At 39.3% G+C, this 18,044-nt stretch overlaps 1 protein-coding gene across 3 annotated transcripts in view; it reads right to left on the bottom strand.

Moving 5' to 3' along the window:
- The window catches only part of unc5db (unc-5 netrin receptor Db), a 263,236-nt gene that overhangs the window by 49,782 nt on the left and 195,410 nt on the right, over positions 1-18,044 (bottom strand). For all 3 annotated transcript variants that reach the window (XM_020599199.1, XM_020599197.1, XM_020599196.1), the window contains one exon: positions 7,911-7,995. In XM_020599199.1, coding sequence (XP_020454855.1) covers positions 7,911-7,995 — 85 coding nt within the window. The remainder of the gene's footprint in view (positions 1-7,910; positions 7,996-18,044) is intronic.

Here is an 18,044-nt window from a genome sequence, read left to right on the forward strand (position 1 = left end):
TGACTGTACAATCAATGTCTTCTGTAGTCCTTTTAAAACAAACTTTAAATTTGTATGTTTTTATAGATGATAGTGCTTTAAAAATGTAATCAATACAGGTTTTATTTTGATATGATCCTACAATGTTAGTCAGTGTTGGGTAGCTGACTCCATCTGTTTACATTTTATTTAATTTCCATGAAATTCACTGTTAACATTGATGATCCAAAGCCCCTACAACTACACAGAAATATGGGGATGTAATTAGCCATAAGAAACATCTATCTACAGTACTGTATATATAACACCTACAGACATGTGACAAATGAAAGGACAAACCAACATGAAGTGCCTCAGCGAGGTGTTGGGCTTTCACGTGCCACCCGAACAACTTCAGTACTCCTTGGTATTGACTCTCCAAGTGTCTGAGCTCTACTGGAGGGATGAACACCGTTCTTCTAGCAGATATTCCCTCATGTGGCGTTTTAATGATGATGGTGGTGGAGACGCTGTCTAACACGTCACTCCAACATCTCCCATAGGTGTTCAGCTGGGTTTAGATCTGGTGACTGTGAAGGCCACAGCATATGATTCACACCATTTTCATTCTCATCAAATCATTCAGTGACCCCTCATGTCCTGTGAATGGGGGCACTGTCATCCTGGAAGAGACCACTCAGTGATTCAGGGTTTTCCTTTAATTTGTCACGCCTATATCTTCTATTGTAATATTTTTCTACTCCCTATGTGTTTTCTCACTAATCTACAATGTCACAACGGTGAATTATCATCTTAGATGTGACCTAAAGCTCAAAAACTGAGGTGTACATATGTTCTAGAATTTCTATGCAGAAGCAACTCAGTTTATACACGTCTCACAAACTCTCACTGGCAAGACTTTTTTTCTAATAAAATAAAGTATTCAGTGGTAGTTTAAGGATTTCTTTGAATGGTCATAATCTTGAGGCAGTTCATATGAGCTTGCCTGATATCCACCGGTGCCCCCACCATATTGGCAAAATGTTATATTGCCTTGTTTATTACACTGAACAAAATTATAAACGCAACACTTTTGTGTTTGCCCCCATTCTTCATGAGCTGAACTCAAAGCCAATAAATAATAGGGTACTTAATGTAATATCATACAACTGTCGTGGCCTGCACTTAGGTCAGAGCGTGGAGAATAAAGCTCGCTGCATTGTTGTCGATGAGCTGTTGGAACAATGTGACATTTTGTGTCTACTAGAGACATTCCTTGCTAAGCAGGACTTAAGTAGTCTCGTCTCCATTGATGATGGCTTCCTCGGTGCCGGGGAATCAACTACAGACCTTGGGCTCGGTATCAAGCGAGGAAGAATTCCTGGAGGTGTGGCTATCCTGTAGTCTAAGAGGTTGGATTCAATGATTAATGTGGTCAGGCTTGATGTGGACTGGTGCATTGCAATACGCCTGATTCAGGACAATAAGGAACTGATGATTTTAAATGTGTATGCCCTGTATGAATGTAGCCAAAATGAGGAGGAGTATTTGAATAAGTTGGCTTTTATCAGCTCTTTTATACAGAGTGAGGGGCTTACGAGTGTATATATTGTGGGCGATATGAATGCAGATATCTCAGACAACAACTCTGTTTTCGCAAAGCATATGGTGCATTTTTGTGCTGACAACAATCTGATTCTGTCTAGTAGTGAGCTTTTGCCAAGGCAGAGCTATACATATATAAGTAAGGCCTGGCATACAACATCGTGGCTAGACCAATGTATTTCGACAGCTGATGCACATGCTGCTTTAGAGAATATCTCCATTTTATATAATATGTCTATTTCTGACCACATTCCTGGAAAGTTGGCCGTTAGATTTGATTTTTATACTTGTTTTAATTCAGACTAACCAAAAGCATGAAAGGTTGGATTGGTCTACTCTTTCTGCAGAGGATCTTGCTTGTTACTGTTCTGACACTGATAAACTGTTACGTGATATTACTGTACCTAGAGAGGATGTGCTATGTACAGACTTTAACTGTACTGCTGTTAGCCACAAGGCTGATATTTCTTGCAGGTATTCTAATATTATTTGGGCGCTGATAGAGGCTAGTTTGCCTTATTATGAAATAAAAGAGGCGCGCAAAATTAAACCTGGGTAGAGCACTTATGTGGCTGAATATCAGGCTAGAGCCTGTGATGCAACAACTTCCTGGGCCCTTGCTGGTAAACCCAGATATGGGCCTATATTTGAACTTAAAAAGCGTACAAGTGCAGAATATAAGTATGCTATAAGATTTATTATGAAAAATGAACAAAAGCTGAGGTCTGACTCTATGGCTGAAAAACTCCTAAGGAATAATACCAAATCGTTCTGGAAAGATGTTAAATATATTAACAGCAGTAGATTTTCTCTACCCTATACTATGGATGGAGTTTGTAGCCCAGATAAGATAGTTGAGCTTTGGTGACACCACTACTGTGATCTATTTAATTGTGTCCCTAGTGAAACATATGAGGTTTCTCAAGCAATACGCAATTTGTCAGCAAATAAGTCTACTGGGATGGACCGCATTTTTGTAGAACATCTTAAATATGCTAGTTTGAGGTTGGCACCTCTTTTAGCTATATTCTTTACTTCTTTTGTTATGCATGGTTTATGACTGACTCTTTGATGTCAGTGCTTTTAGTCCGGGTGGTGAAGGATAAAGCTGCTCAGATAATTATAGACCCATTGCACTTGCTAATATATTTTCTAAAGTTGTTAAAGAAATTCTCCTGAGTAGGTTTCATAATTCTCTTGAGTAGGTTTCATAATCTTATTGGCTCTACTGATAATCAATTTGGGTTTAAAGCCAATCATGGCACTGATATGTGTATTTTTGCTTTAAAAGAACTAGTCAGTAAATATAAAAATAAAAATTCGACCGTATTTATGTGTTTTTTAGATGCTTCTAAAGCTTTTGATCGTGTGAATCATAGGAAGTTATTCCAGAAACTGTGTGACACTCGAGTGCCTAAATATATTGTAAGATGCTTGTCATATTGGTATGCCCACCAGACTATGTGTGTCAGATGGGATAATTGTATATCTGCACCCTTTCAGACCTGTAACTGGGTAAGGCAGGGTAGCCTGTTGTCCCCGATTTTGTTTAATTTTTATATGAATGGTCTCTCTGAGGAGCTAAATATGTGTAGAATGGGATGTATGGTTGGTGGTACAATAGTGAAACACGTAATGTATGTAGATGATCTGGTGATCTTTAGTCCCAGCTCGGCAGGTCTCCAGCAGCTCTTGAATGTATGTTCTCTGTTTGGGGGCTTCACGATGTCAAGTACAATTCTGATAAAAGTGTTATTATGATATGCCGCACAAAAGAGGACAGGTCCCTTGCATTCCCTTTTTTTAAAGTTATCTGGTAACATTTTAACTGTGTGTAATGAAGTTAAGTACTTGGGTCATGTTATAAATGATTGCTTGTCTGATGAAGGGGATATGTATCGGCAGTGCCACGTTATATGCACAAGCAAATGTGTTGGTTCGGAAATTTGGCTCGTGTTCGGATGGAGTAAAATTGACTCTGTTGAAAGTGTATTGTACCTCTTTGTACACTGCACATCTATGGTCTAACTACAAAAAAGGCAGTCTTAGGAAACTGACAGTGGCCTATAATGATGCCTTGAGGTTATTATTGAAAAGGCCTAGATGGATGAGTACCAGTGAATTGCTTGTGGCATCTCGGATCAGTACATTATCTGCTGTTTTAAGAAATTTGATGTACAAATTTATTTGTTGTTTGAATAGTTCTGGAAACAACATAGTTTTAGTGCTGACTAATATTGCATATAGTGATATGCAATATACTTCAGTACTTTGGAAACATTGGTATACCTGCCTTTTAAAAAGGTAGTTGTTTATTGGTGGTTGTTTTTTTATTGTTATTTATTGCGGACTGTTTTATGGTTTTGATTTTTTTTTTAGCATTTATACATTTGGACCTTGAGTCTGTAATAAAGTATCTATCTATCTAAAGATCTACGACTTGTTCTATGTACACAAAAGGCCAATTTCTCTCAAATATTGTTCACAAATCTGTCTAAATCTGTGTTAGTGAGCACTTCTCCTTTGCCGAGATAATCCATCCACCTCACAGGTCTGGCATATCAAGATGCTGATTAGACAGCATGATTATTGAAAAACACACAGTGAGAGTGAGGTGAGACTGACATGACGCTGTTGTCGGCCTGAAAAAATTAATATTATTCTGTATACATTTACACTATCCTGATAATATCGAGACAACAGCTGAAAGTGAGGAGCAAGTTTTGGTGTGATTAGCATCAACTGTAATCTCAGTGTGAGCAAAGAAGTAAACAGGGAAACATTTTACTGAAAAGGAATAAAATGTATGTATTAATAACATGGGAAAGAACCAGGCTGACTGCAGTACTGTTTGGCTGTTACATGCCAGTTATTCACATAGAAGCATATAAAAAGTAAGTGCTGATAAAATGAGAGTATGACCTGAAACAATGCAGCCAATGCACTATAAAAGGCAGGGGGGATGTCACGGTCCTCATCAGATAGATAAATGAATTCTTCTGCCTCTGCAGCAGTCATACATTTCAGATCAAGATAGCTCTCAGTTTGAAGTTTGACAGCACTTATTTCTAAAGTGTAAAGTCACCTTGGCTGCGACACAGAGTTGTGTGCTCTGGACTGAAGCCATGAGCGATGTGTCCATCCAGATGTATGGGCCACGAGAGCTGATGGCTGGGAGAGGGAGCTGCCACAGCACTCCATCCAGAAAAACAGATCATCTGGCTCATCCGCTGTGGGCAGCCTGGACTCAGGGGACTGGAGAAACAGGCATCCAGCCAAAGAAGCCATGTCACACTTATGTGCTGTTGCTCTTCTACTGATAACCTGATCGTTTTAGCCCCAAAACTCTGCAAAACCGATCCTGCAATGCACTGCATCTTTTGGTTTATGAATTAAAACTGAACCAGGAGCATCTAGACAACAATCAATAAATAAATGTTCAACTGGATCTCTTTCATAAAGCACACATATGGAAAGTAGCTTCATTATTCAAAACAATCTTCCTACCAGGACAAAGCTGTTTCTGCCTCAGTGGGTTGAGGGATTTATCTTACATGCAAAGAGAATATGTCTGACATAAGCAAAACTGGTCAAACGATGTAGATGAGCCCTTGAAAAGCTTCAAGAACACATCTCTAAAAATATGCTTTAATAATGGGATTCTATCAGGGTGAAGAGAAGTCGGTGGGCCAGGGACTGGGGCTGGATGCTGCAGCAAGAAATTAAAGCTACAGTTGTGTGCATGCCTGCTGGCCTGCCGGGATGTAGACAGTGATTGACAGCTGGCGAGACGACAAGCACAGCAGACCACAGGGAGAAGGTGTCTATAGTAAACATCTCTCTGCTCACACAGAGAGATGGGGAAAAAGCACTTGAAAAGCATGGTTGAAAGCAAATACTGTCAGGTTAGAACCTGAAACATTCTGAAGTGTTTCAAAGGTGGATAAACCAGTGGGAGAAACCAGACGCTTTGTGGTTGCAAGTAGGAATCTATAACAAGAGAATCCTTCTTGTAAAAATGTATGTATGTACAGTATCCATTCCAACAGCACTGCCTAAAGAGGATTTGCTGCCAGAGCTAGTGATGCTCTGTATAGTATCTGTTGTGAAGAAACAAGTGCTGCTCTGCATTCTCTGAGGTCAGTCAAAATCTTGTGTCATGCTTCTTCTAAAGGGAAAATTGACTGTATGCTTTTAAACTTGACCTCAAACAAAAAATGACATGACAGGCGTAACCCACTCCTTCCAGCGCTGTTTGCATCTCATTATTTCAGTTCCCTGTCAAGGCGTTCCACTACCCTGTCATCTTTACTGCTAATGTGTGCATCTGTGGGTTCGCCTTTATTCTGTCACTTTGCTTGAGCGAAGCGGTGTGAATAAACAGTGACACTTCAGAGGGAACCGGAAACCCTTGTGGATCTCTGCAGGAAGAGCACACAGAGTCCCCTGGAGAGAAGCTCAGTCCATCCAAGGGTCATTACATCGATGTGATCAGAATACATAATGCGTATGCTGCCAAGATGAAAGTCCTCAGGAGACGTCTGCGCCTTGTATTCGCTGTGCATGTCCATCAGTGCACCGTGCTCCATTCATCACTGCTTTCATCATCGTTTAAACAAGCTTCCTGGGTCGTGACTCTCTCCCAGTGCGCCACATTGTTGACACCGAGTGGAGTACATAACTACATATTGACTCTGCAGAGTAGCGAGGACAAAAAAGAGATTAGGGGATTGGAGGTTTGCCTTTGCTTCCTACGAGTCGGTTGGCTAAATGAAGGATACTGCAGAGCCCCCCAGGGTGATGTGGGATGCTAAAGCTCACACTACCACCTGTGAGGGGCTTCTGGAAATGAACACCCATACTGTGACACCTAGAGGACTCCATTGTGAGCGGGAGATAGGCTGCAGCTCTCGCTGGGCCCATCTGTCACAGCCTGCCAATAACCACACAGAGACGAGGGGATGGCCATGGCGACGGTCACACATCTACCCTCTGTATGTCTGCCTGCACTACTGCCCAAGTAGCTTTATTGTATTTGTTTATTTAAAGGCCAAATGCCTTAAAACTGATTTGTCAGTAAAGATTTATGTTGTGGCTGAGAACCAGTGAACCTGGGATTGAGTTCCACTGAGAGAATAGGTCTAAGTCTAAAGTCAGTTTATAACAAGTCAAAAATAGTTACTATTGCCCGTCACAAATAACCAGAATTCAAAGTGATGCCTTTTCTTATTTTGTCAGACAAAGGAATGACACAGAGGGGTACATCATACTGTGACAGTTTCAAACAGTATCATGCGTTTGAGAGAAAACCTTGGGTTAAAAACAGTTTTGAGATAAAACACTAACAACTTCCAAGCAAATCTTAATTCACTTAAAGTTTTCTATTGATTTCAGCTTCCCCATTTTTGGTGGTGCTCCCACACTCTCTGCTGTCAGACCCGTATTTTACTTTTTCAAGTGTCAGTTAGCAGCTGTGAATCAAAAAAAATATTTGCCAACATTATTCTTTTCAGAGTCATAGGTGGCCAGGATATGGCATTGGTTGCCTGTGGGATTGATAATAATGTTATTTACATACATATGTACATATGTTATTTAAGCTAATTCCAGTATCTGTGGTCTTTATTTCAGTCATTTTGAATCTGTCCACCTAAGATCATTCACATTTGAAGCTACAACCACAAGTGCAATTAATATTTATTTTCATTGTGACTAAAATGATCAGTGGTTTATAAAAATGGTCAATAATTAAATTGCTGTTGGTAGGCTAATACAATAAACACCTAATCGTATAGGAAGTAAAGGGCTTTATGAACAGCTTTAAGTAAAATGCACGAACAAGAAACAAGCATCACCAGCTTGTACAGACAGGCCTGCTGTCCTTTTACAGCTGGAAAACGCCAAATAAATCCTCTGATTTATTTTCAAAGCTTGAAAATCTATGAATTTCATACTTGGAAGACAGAATGACTGAAATAAGCATGATAAGAAAACACAGGCTCATTAAACCGAGCGCAGCACAGACAATAAAAAAAAAGTCGAAAAGAAAAAAGAAGCATCAGTGTGCTTGAATGTAATTCCTCGGAAGTTAAGCCACTAATGATAAAGCAGATTGAACTTTATAATCTGCTTCAGTAGTACTTCTGTGACAGCTAAATGTTAAGACGTGAGTGCCTGCTGACTAAATGCTGCAGCTGCAGTAGCAATAGCAGAGAAAGGTAAATAATTAGAGAGACAGATCAGTGAGGACGGAGGATGGAGGGTCAGGGGAGACGGATGATAGGACAGAGGGCCACTGGCACACATATAGATGCATGAAATGATATTTGGGTAGACTCTGGCCTCACCTTGCTTCCCCCTGATTGATCACCATGTACATCTCCCAGGACATATTTTCAGCCACTGCTCCATGAGGCACCAGCAGGCTGACTCCTGCAAAACACAAACAAATGTGTCAACAGTGACAGCTCCAGCAGCCTGACAGTGTAGGGCAAACTAAAGGCTTACAGTATGTCATACATGCAGTGGTTATAGGAACATTTATAAGCACTTCATTTTACTTGATTGAACTGTATCCAAGAATAATGTGAAGCAAACTTAGGTGTGTAAAAAAAATCGGCTGTGATATTTACTAGAAACATAATGAATCTGAGCAAAAATAGAATGAAAAAACATTTATTTTGGCACATGCAAAGACTGAGCATGTATCATGAATACATTAGAGGGAAATGGAAGATCTGCTAGCTGTTAGCTTGCTGTAGCTGTAAGTTCAACTAAAATATTTACACAGGGTCATGCACACACACATGCGTTGCTATGGTTTTCTGAATTTTGATTTGTTTAGTGCATTGCTCTCAATGGATTTCAAAATAAAGAACGCATAAATAAAATCAGTACTGTTACAAAAAATTATTCATATGACTGTTGTCTAAGCACATATGCAAAAACTACTTTGTTAAGGTTTGGAAATGTTTGTTATCATGGTTAAAAGAAAATAACACTGACTGTGGGTAGAACACAGGATGTGAACAGAAACCTTCCATAATAAAGTCACAAGCTCTGTTGATCCAGCCTCGCTTACTCCAACAGTGACTGTATATTTTGCCCCACATCCATTGCACTGAAATTGCTAAGGGACAAGAATTTCTCAGTGTATAAAATATATTTATTCTGTACACACTGTATGGCTACGTTAGTATCGTATTAATGTGTCCATTAGATGAAAAAATGTCAGCCCATCCTTTAACTGCAGTTTAAAGTTGACTATGGGTTTAGAGGTGTTGTCTGGAACTAAACTGATGAATTCTGTAACTACAGTACATTGTTGTGTGTTCAAAACCTGCGGTTTAAACTGCACCTGTGACTGAGGCTAAACCCAGCGTTGCAGAAATTGCCTGCACGCTGCTAGAATTCAGTATTCACCTCAGTTTTTGTATCTTAAACTTTTCACCTTTTACCATACACAGTATGGCATGATCGTAAAGGAAACACTAAGTAATACACATATAATTGTTCATCAATTGTTTAAGCACATCTTCTGAAACACTCTTGAACTTTCATTTGTCCCATTTGCCCTGCAAAAAGCCATCACTCACGCAAAACCCTGAACTCATCTGTCATGTTGTCTCTGTCCTCTCTTTGTCTTCCTCCAGATCCACCTTTCCCTAAAACTGAGCACATCACACACAGTATACACTCATATCTGTATCTCTATGATTTCTATCTGCCCCATTTACACAATGAATGTACATCTTTAAAAAGCAGTGTAATTTATTGTGACCACCACTGAGCCTAAAACCTTGCACCACTAAATCATTTGATCATATTTGTACTTACTTTATATATTTGAATTCTGTGTTAAAGCAACAGGAAAAGCAATAACTTTATTAGCAGTATTTTACTGCCGGTGAACTGTAAAATCACGAAACTGAAACAGCTCCATAAATAATTTTTTCAGAGTGCTATCTTGTGGCATTCTTTTCAATCACCAGTGTCAGGAGGAGCTTACAGGGAACATCATAAATCATCATACATACAGTTTGCCTACAGTCTAGAGGTAGTTCAGCATAACATGTGCTGATTTTTGGCACAGCGGTCAGGTTGCAGCTGTGTTAAACCCCAACAGGTTCAGGGCTGGGTGAACCCCATCTAAATCACAGGTAAGCAAGTCATAAGTCACACAGCAGCAGGTTCTTGTCACATAAAGGTAAAAACAGGTTTAGGCGTTCAACAGAAGAATAATAAGGATAAGTCTTTTTCTGGTGAGGACAGTGTCCCTTTGACCTACAACTGCCTAATCTATTTTATTACACACTGAGGGAGGACAAAGTGCTGAGAAAAGAGCAGGTGATTCTAGAAACCACCTCCCACCTCCTGTACAGTGTGTTAGCTGACCACAGGAGCTCCTTCGGCAACTGACTGATTCACCCAAAGGAGCATTACAGGAGCTCCTTCCTGCTGGGTGCAATCAGACTCTATAGTACATTTTTATAGAAGTAATTTCCTAAATTCATTCCATGAACTGCACTGGGACTGAGAGGACTGCTGTTTATTTATTTTATCTATTTAAATTGTTTTGTTTTGATATAGATGTAATGGCTATAACAACAAATTTGCCTACAGGGATTAATAAAGTCATCTCTCTCTCTCTTCTACTCTTTCCTGCTCATCTAACTCAGAGCTGCAATCTAAACTCACTTTAAAATTTAACCTAAAAACATGGCAGTCTTCATTTCCTCTTACTTAAACTGCTAGCTTTGTTTGTTAGTCAGTCAGTTGACGCGGTAAAAGTAAACCACCAGTAAACTGACAGTAGTATGGATGATGTGGGTCAAAATGACATCTTGTATTATAATAAATGTGCAATATATAAAGAAATAAAATTAAGGGTGAACATTTTTTTCTATTCTACCACAAATGGTTTCAGAGTCAAATGACAAAATGTATCACTACAGTATTTGGTTTGCTGAAATTTAACACCCTCTTGGTGCATACTACACATACTTCAATACATTTATAAAGAATGAATGAATTTGGTCAAATAATTCATTCCTGAATGACTCAGTGTAGTGGTGGTTTCTCAGCCTGACCTTTATGACACAAAGCTGATTCTGTCTTTGTCTCAAGTTGCATCTATATCACACTTTACACTCAGGAGTAGAGGAACATTTACAGTGCCTTGCGAAAGTATTCGGCCCCCTTGAACTTTGCGACCTTTTGCCACATTTCAGGCTTCAAACATAAAGATATAAAACTGTAATTTTTTGCGAAGAATCAACAACAAGTGGGACACAATCATGAAGTGGAACGAAATTTATTGGATATGTCAAACTTTTTTAACAAATAAAAAACTGAAAAATTGGGCGTGCAAAATTATTCAAATCCACATAAGGGATGACGGCAACATTCATAGATCCTGGAATGCACAATGAGGGGCAATGTTCATTCCTATTACAGAGGCCCACTGAAATTTTTTTGAGGAAAAGCTGTGTTAGACTGCATATTGTTTATAGTAAAGTATTTTTATATACAAATATAAAAATGAAAATGTTTCTGGAGTGGGACTTTAATTAATTATAGAAGTTGTGCAGGGGGGGGGGGGGGGGGTCTCTTTCTCATGCAGAAAGCTATTTACAGGGAAATGCGATGGATTAGCTGAAGCTCATCAATAGGGAGCGCCTGCTCACCCGGTGCTTTACAGACTGGCCACCAATCGAAGGGAATTTCAATATTTACCTACATCCTCGTTTTGTTAGTTGCAGTTAAGCAAACACGCAATTCGCTAATTCATGTTAGTGGATGAGTGAGACTTGTTTAAGTATTTTCCTTCCACGCTAATGATGATTCATTTGAATGACTTTAGGTGTGAATTTTGACTCACGGGCCATTGAATACAGATAAACAACAGGGTGGTTCGTTTTAACATCTATCCATGAGCCAATTTAACGATCATATTACAATTACATTAACTGGGCAGATAGTTTTGTTCTGACCTATTGTACATATGTTATTTGTCTGTCACACACACACACTCCTGCAAACAGAAGTATATAAAATGTATTCACACACTGTTGGAGTGAGATGAAATACACAAGGATTAAAGGCACCCAACACCACAAAGTCACATCACAAAATGCCAAAACAGTCAAAAGTGCATTCATCAGTCTACATGAATTAAATCGATCGTTTCATGTATTTGTTTTATACAGTGTGGCTCCGATGGCATTAGTACCCCTGCAGAGGCAGATCATGAGGAATTGTTTAGTGTTAGGCTGTACCGGAGATCTTTGAGTTCTGAAAATCATTTTCGAGCTGAGGTTAACAATTGTTTAGGTCCTTTTGATGAAGGAAAGCAAAGCAACAAATTACTGAAAAAGTCTAGTTTGTGTTGGCCGCTACAAAGTATTAACTTAAGGGGGCTGAATAATTTTGCACGCCCAATTTTTCAGTTTTTTATTTGTTAAAAACGTTTGAAATATCCAATAAATTTCGTTCCACTTCATGATTGTGTCCCACTTGTTGTTGATTCTTCACAAAAAATTACAGTTTTATATCTTTATGTTTGAAGCCTGAAATGTGGCAAAAGGTCGCAAAGTTCAAGGGGGCCGAATACTTTCGCAAGGCACTGTATTCAATATGTCTAAAAACTAACCAGCCTTATCAAGTCAAATACGGACAACCAAAAGGTTTTAAATCTCAATTTTTTCAAAAAATTATGGGGGCAAAATATGACATCTCTGGTCAACCTGGCTAAAATGTTAAGTAATGGCAAACCCTGTCCATTTTATGCAGTTTTGTTTTCAGCCAAAGCCCAAGAACCTCTGAGAAAGAGACATGTTTGATGAACTAAACTACAATATTTAAGAACCAGCTGCAAGAGATTCTCTTATTTTCTTGTATATATATTGTGTATATCTGCCTTTATCTTTGATGCCTGGCTGGATCCTCTTGGACATGGATGGTACCAGTCCGGTACAAATCTGTGCAGAGATGTTCTGCTCTTCTCACGTGACTATTTTCAGGTGCTCTTTGCTGTGCTTCGCCTTTTGCTTCAAATGACTCCACAGGGGTTCTGTTGGATTCAGGTCGGGGGACGTACTTGGCCAGGTCAGCGTTTTCACTTTTCCCTCCTAAAGAGACTCCTGTCATGTTGGAAAATGTCCTTCCTGCCAGGCCTCTTGAGACTGGGAGCCATCATGTCCTCCTGCACTCAGGCAGCCCTACATCAGCGCACTCCTACCCCTATGTTTCATGGCACTATACAGTCACTATGGTAGTCCTGGCAGGTCCATGCCAAACATGCTGGACCCCATCTGATCCAGACTCATTGGTTTCGGCCTCATCTGACCCCATGAACATATCAGTATTCATAAGACTTATCTTCATGTTCACTGACAAAGTTTAATCTTGCAGTTTTGTGCCTTACTCTGAGCAAAGGTTTTGTTGTTCAGCATTTTCCACAGAGACTGACTTTGCATTGCCCTTGTAAGTGTCTGATCAGTCAGTGAAACACTCGTTTATACAGACAATTCTTGTGCCAAATCAGAAGCACATACCCATCTTTTTTTAAATGTAAGGTTGTGTAAATAATAAACTGTGTGTGCTGTCACTTTTGGAGGACAGCCACTACACCTTCTGTTATTAGTAGAACAACTCTTCCTATGCCTCCTAACCAGTGCTGCAACTGTGTTTCAGCTTCAGATCAGTACTCTACTGATGCTCTTGTACCGTTTCCCATCAGGTAAGCTGACTTGTCGCAGTGCTCACAGGTGTACTCACTTTAGGTGGACTGAGCTTGTACTTTGGGGCCCATGTTTTCAGTGTAGTCTGTCTAATCACCATCCATCCATTATCGATACCACATATCCTGTAGAGGGCTGCCACTTAGAGCCTGTCTAATCTGTTTAGAATTTTACTGATCAAAGACCTGACACTACCACTTAAAACTAATTCAGTCTGGATGAGCTCTACAAAACCACATTTTTCAGGACAGAGCAATAACGGCTAAAATACAGTTATTGGCTAACTATCAGATTAAAAATCTGAAACACACAATCGCACAAACCAACCAAATCTATACTAGTCAAGGACCACCTATCAGCCTGAATAGGAATAAGTAGATACAGAAAATAGACACAGATGAATCAATATCTGGTTTAAATATGCTGTAAACATAATCTATCTGATTTAGGCACTTTGATTTTGAAGAATTAAAACAATCTTTCTACATTATTTATTCGAATCTCCCATCCAGCAACAACTTCTAAACATCTGATTATGCAACATCATTTCACGAAGTGAAGATTTTGTGTGTGTGTGTGTGTGTGTTAACACAGCAGCACTGCCCAACTACTGTGGCAAACCATCCACAGTGAAGAGCAGAGAGCACACAAAGGCCCTGCTTCACTAATAAAAGATTCAGGGAAGCAGAGCGGGAGATGGCAGATAAAGATGGGTCTTGGCAGCTGCATGGAGAGTAAAAACCTCAGCCATCTATGAAATATGTATTCTAACCAGTTTGTTTTCAGTATAGAAACATTCTGTCACATGTTATGAGAGACTGCTTTGTTGGTAAAAAAAAAAAAGAAGTACTAATACCCTGCATATCTATAAAGTAAGCAATGGAACGAAAGATTCTCAGTCAAACATACTGACTTTCCTGAGCAGTATAAAAAGGGAGCTCCACGGGTTTTACAGGTAAAAGTCCATTTACAGTACTTGCCGAAGGGAGAACTACTTAGCCTGTGAAAACAGTTAACAGGCTCCATTTTCCTGAAAAAGGGTGCAGATGCAAACACAAACAAAATCTCCAGACCTGAATTCAAACAGGTGCCACTAGAAACTTTGGTGACCACAGGCACAGACCCAGTGCGAACAGGGCACAACGTGAAACAGAGGCTGGATACACTATTAGTTGGATACAGACTCAGCAGGTGGACTCAGGATAGTGTCAGCAATGACCAATCACATAAATCCTCCTCATTTCCTTTAAAGCAGTAGTGGAGGGAGAAAGGCTGTGGTCTCCAAGAAACAGAAAAAGTTTATCTCTGTGAAGCAGCTAAAGAGTCACAATAACAACAGAAAAATACATGACACCCCCAGTGTTAATATACAGTACATCACCCCAAATATCCTGTCACTGGTAGAATTAACAGCTACCTGGTACTGGTGCAACAGCTGCTGGCATGTCAGTGCCGACAATTAGGTTAGAGCCAAATTCATTTAAACTCTGCAGTTCTCTTCCTCTGCACATCTGAACACTCATCCTTGTCTTTAATGTGCAGAAAACACAAATGGTTATATTTACAAAATACCAGCACATACTACCATCCAACCACTAGCTATACCACTTATCCTAAGGAGGGTCATCAATGGGTGAGAGGCAGGGTCCTACCTGGACAGGTTGTCAGTCTATCACAGGGCTGACACTTAGAGACAGACAACCACATTCACTCCTACAGTCAACTTAGAGTCACCAGTCAACCTAGGCAGCATGTCTTTGGACTGTGGGAGGAAACCTGGAACCCTCTTGCAGAGAGGTGACAGTGCTAACCACTGTACCACTAAGTTGCCCACCAGCACATTCTTGTCCAATTTAAAAAAGAAAGAAAGAAAAAGAAACTTTGTATTTTTAAACAAACAGATACAAAATAGTTTTTGGAGATTTACTAGTTAGTTTTAAAAAGAAGGTCAGTTAACATTAAATCCTGATGTCTCATTAAAAGATCTAAATGTTTAATGAAGGTGTGCCAGCAATGTGTGAAGCAAGGAGGACTTTGGAGAGCTGTTACTGAGTTAGCTCTGAGAAGAGGAAAAACAAGTGAACAGCATCCACTGAAATTATGGAGCTTCTTTCTGCCTTAGTGCATTTTATTTATTTATTTTTTATGCATTAGCTCTTGTCACTGTACACCCTGACGTTGTCCTGGCCTTGAGCTCAGAGCCTGTACTGAGTTACGGGTCAGGTCCTATGAGGTTGGGTGCACTTCTGGCTCAGGAAGTAGAGCAGGTTGCCTCCTAACCAGAGGGTTTACAGTTCGATTTGTGGCTTTTCCAGTCCACGTGTTGAAGTGTCCTCGAGCAAAATGCTGAATGCCAATGCTGTAAACCCAGAATTCTTTTGCGTTTTGAACAAAAAATTTTCGTATTGCTAAATCACATTAGTGGTTTGCACTACTCAGCTGAAATATGCAATTCAATTATGATATTAAGTAGAAATAAATTAGCATGTTGAGCTCTTGCAGGGGAGGGGCCATTCAAACACATCTGAGCATAAATTTGTAATCTGTCAGTTCAGAACTCAAAATGACATTTTCACTCAAGACTTTTGTTGTACTGTACACTGGAAAACATGATACAAGAATTCAACTTAGAATGTATGTAGCTTATTCCAGACCACTAAACTGATAAATCGAATGAATGAACTGCAAAGAGTTCACTCAACTCATTAAATGACGTTTGTAAAGAAACACAATTAGCATTCTTCCCAGCATGCACTGTTGGTGACCAAAACACTTCAGAGGCTCTTTTATTTGCATTTTGAAGAGCCCAGGCATGGTGGAAACCTTCTCTGTGTTTCTAATATAGGGTATATTAAAGAAAGTCATAGTTGTTTCCTTTCATAATATTGAAAACAAAGCAAACCATGATGAAGGTTAGAATTGAATTCAGTCCCTTACAGTTGCTGTTGTATTAAATAAGGTCATGTGAGGCAGCATTGCGTCTTTGTACTGATTTCGGTTCTGAGCACTTCCAGCAGGCACAGTTTTAAGTTCTTCATGTCAAATGAAGAACTGGTAGTTAAATAAAAATGTACTTGCTTTAGCTTAACATATTAATTGAAGTGACTGGGTAAAGCAATGGATGTTACAAATGATTTAAAATTAAATCAACTTGAAATTTAGCGCACTGAAATTAAATGGAAAGTGGAATAGTAGAGCAAAGACATTAATATTCTAAAATATTTTAAGTTGAATAAACTTGATATTTGGTGCATTGAACTTAAGATATAGCCCCTCAAGTTTTTAAGTTAAATACACAAGTTTTCATTGCACATTACTTAATATTTTTAAGGCAACTTGTTTCCTCTAAGTATTTTAAGTAAAAAAACAACACACGTTACATGTCTGTTAATTCGTTGTTTCTGTAATGTTAGAAAGAATTGTTGTAAGGCTGGAAAATTCGCTATGTCTGCATTATGCCAGTTAAAACATGGGGTTTCTCAATTACCCGCTTTGTGTTACACATCTCTTTTCATCGGTTCATATACCGTTGTTTACCTATCTATGGAAGAGAAAGTCATATTAATTAATGGCGTTGCAGTTTGTTGTGCTGTTGGCAACAGGAGTTGTGCGTGTTCACAAACTATCCTCTCGTTTTTAGGAAGAGGATCTCGGGCTTTATTGTTCTGAAATAATTAGACTATTTGAAGTTATGATGGGTGCAAAGCTAATCTAGAGGTAGCCAAGATTAAACACTGAATGGCTGAAAACGAGCAAAATGAGCATGTCACGGGGACTTTAAGTAAATTCAACTTATCCGGGTTTACAGTGTAGCTGCTTCTGGTGGCTGCCCACCAGTGTGTGTGTGAATGGGCAAAAAATATTTAAGCCCTCTGCGTGTGCTTCAATGTGTGGAAAAGCACTATACAAACATGAGTTCAATTAACCTAAAAGTCCTGCAATAAATTATCCTTTCTGAATGTGCAACTGTTTCAGAGAGGTGCTGATTCAACTATAAGATCATTCTGGAGGCAGGACTTTGTGCTGCTGTTGAAACATACCACACTAATAAAGAAAGGTGGCTCTCTATTTATCTCTATAGATAGGGTGGGCAAAATAATAGAAACACCTCTTAGTATAACACAACACAGCATCACAAATTACATCATCAAAATCAGCTTATGTGTTGTAATGCTGGTGTTTCCTGTTTTCCTTCTTGTTGTTGTGCTAGCTGTAGCATTTGTTTTTCCACATGTGATGTGTTTTACACGTGTCTCTTGGCCACACTAATCGACTAACAGCAGAAGTAGCTCAGGAGAAAGTAGCCCCAATTAAAATGTTCAATGTGAGGTCTGTGGATAATCCAGAATAATAGGGCCTGTTTGAGATGTTGCTCCTTTTTAAAATTCCATTTTCCAATTAGGCTACCAACTCATTTTAACTCCACCTCTTAGAGACACATCTCAAAACCTAGGCTTACAAAACTAAAACTAACAATATACTTAGATGCCGCCCAAGGTGACTGAGGAAATATAAGATGTTGTAGTCTGTGTAAATCCATCTTTTGGAAAAAAAGTAGAAGTCAAGTGAACTGTAAAGATGTAAAGAATGCTGCTATTTTGATTCCATATCACAAGGTGACAAAAAAGCATGAGTAATCGGCAGTGAAGTGCTATGTAGTGTATGACTGGCATCAGTCTATTAAATACTGTAGCTGTCCCCATAGGCATCACTAGACCCCTTTTACTGGTGCCCCAGTAT

The sequence above is a fragment of the Monopterus albus genome, unplaced genomic scaffold (genome assembly GCF_001952655.1).
Source record: "Monopterus albus unplaced genomic scaffold, M_albus_1.0 scaffold40.1, whole genome shotgun sequence".
Lineage (NCBI taxonomy): Eukaryota > Metazoa > Chordata > Actinopteri > Synbranchiformes > Synbranchidae > Monopterus > Monopterus albus.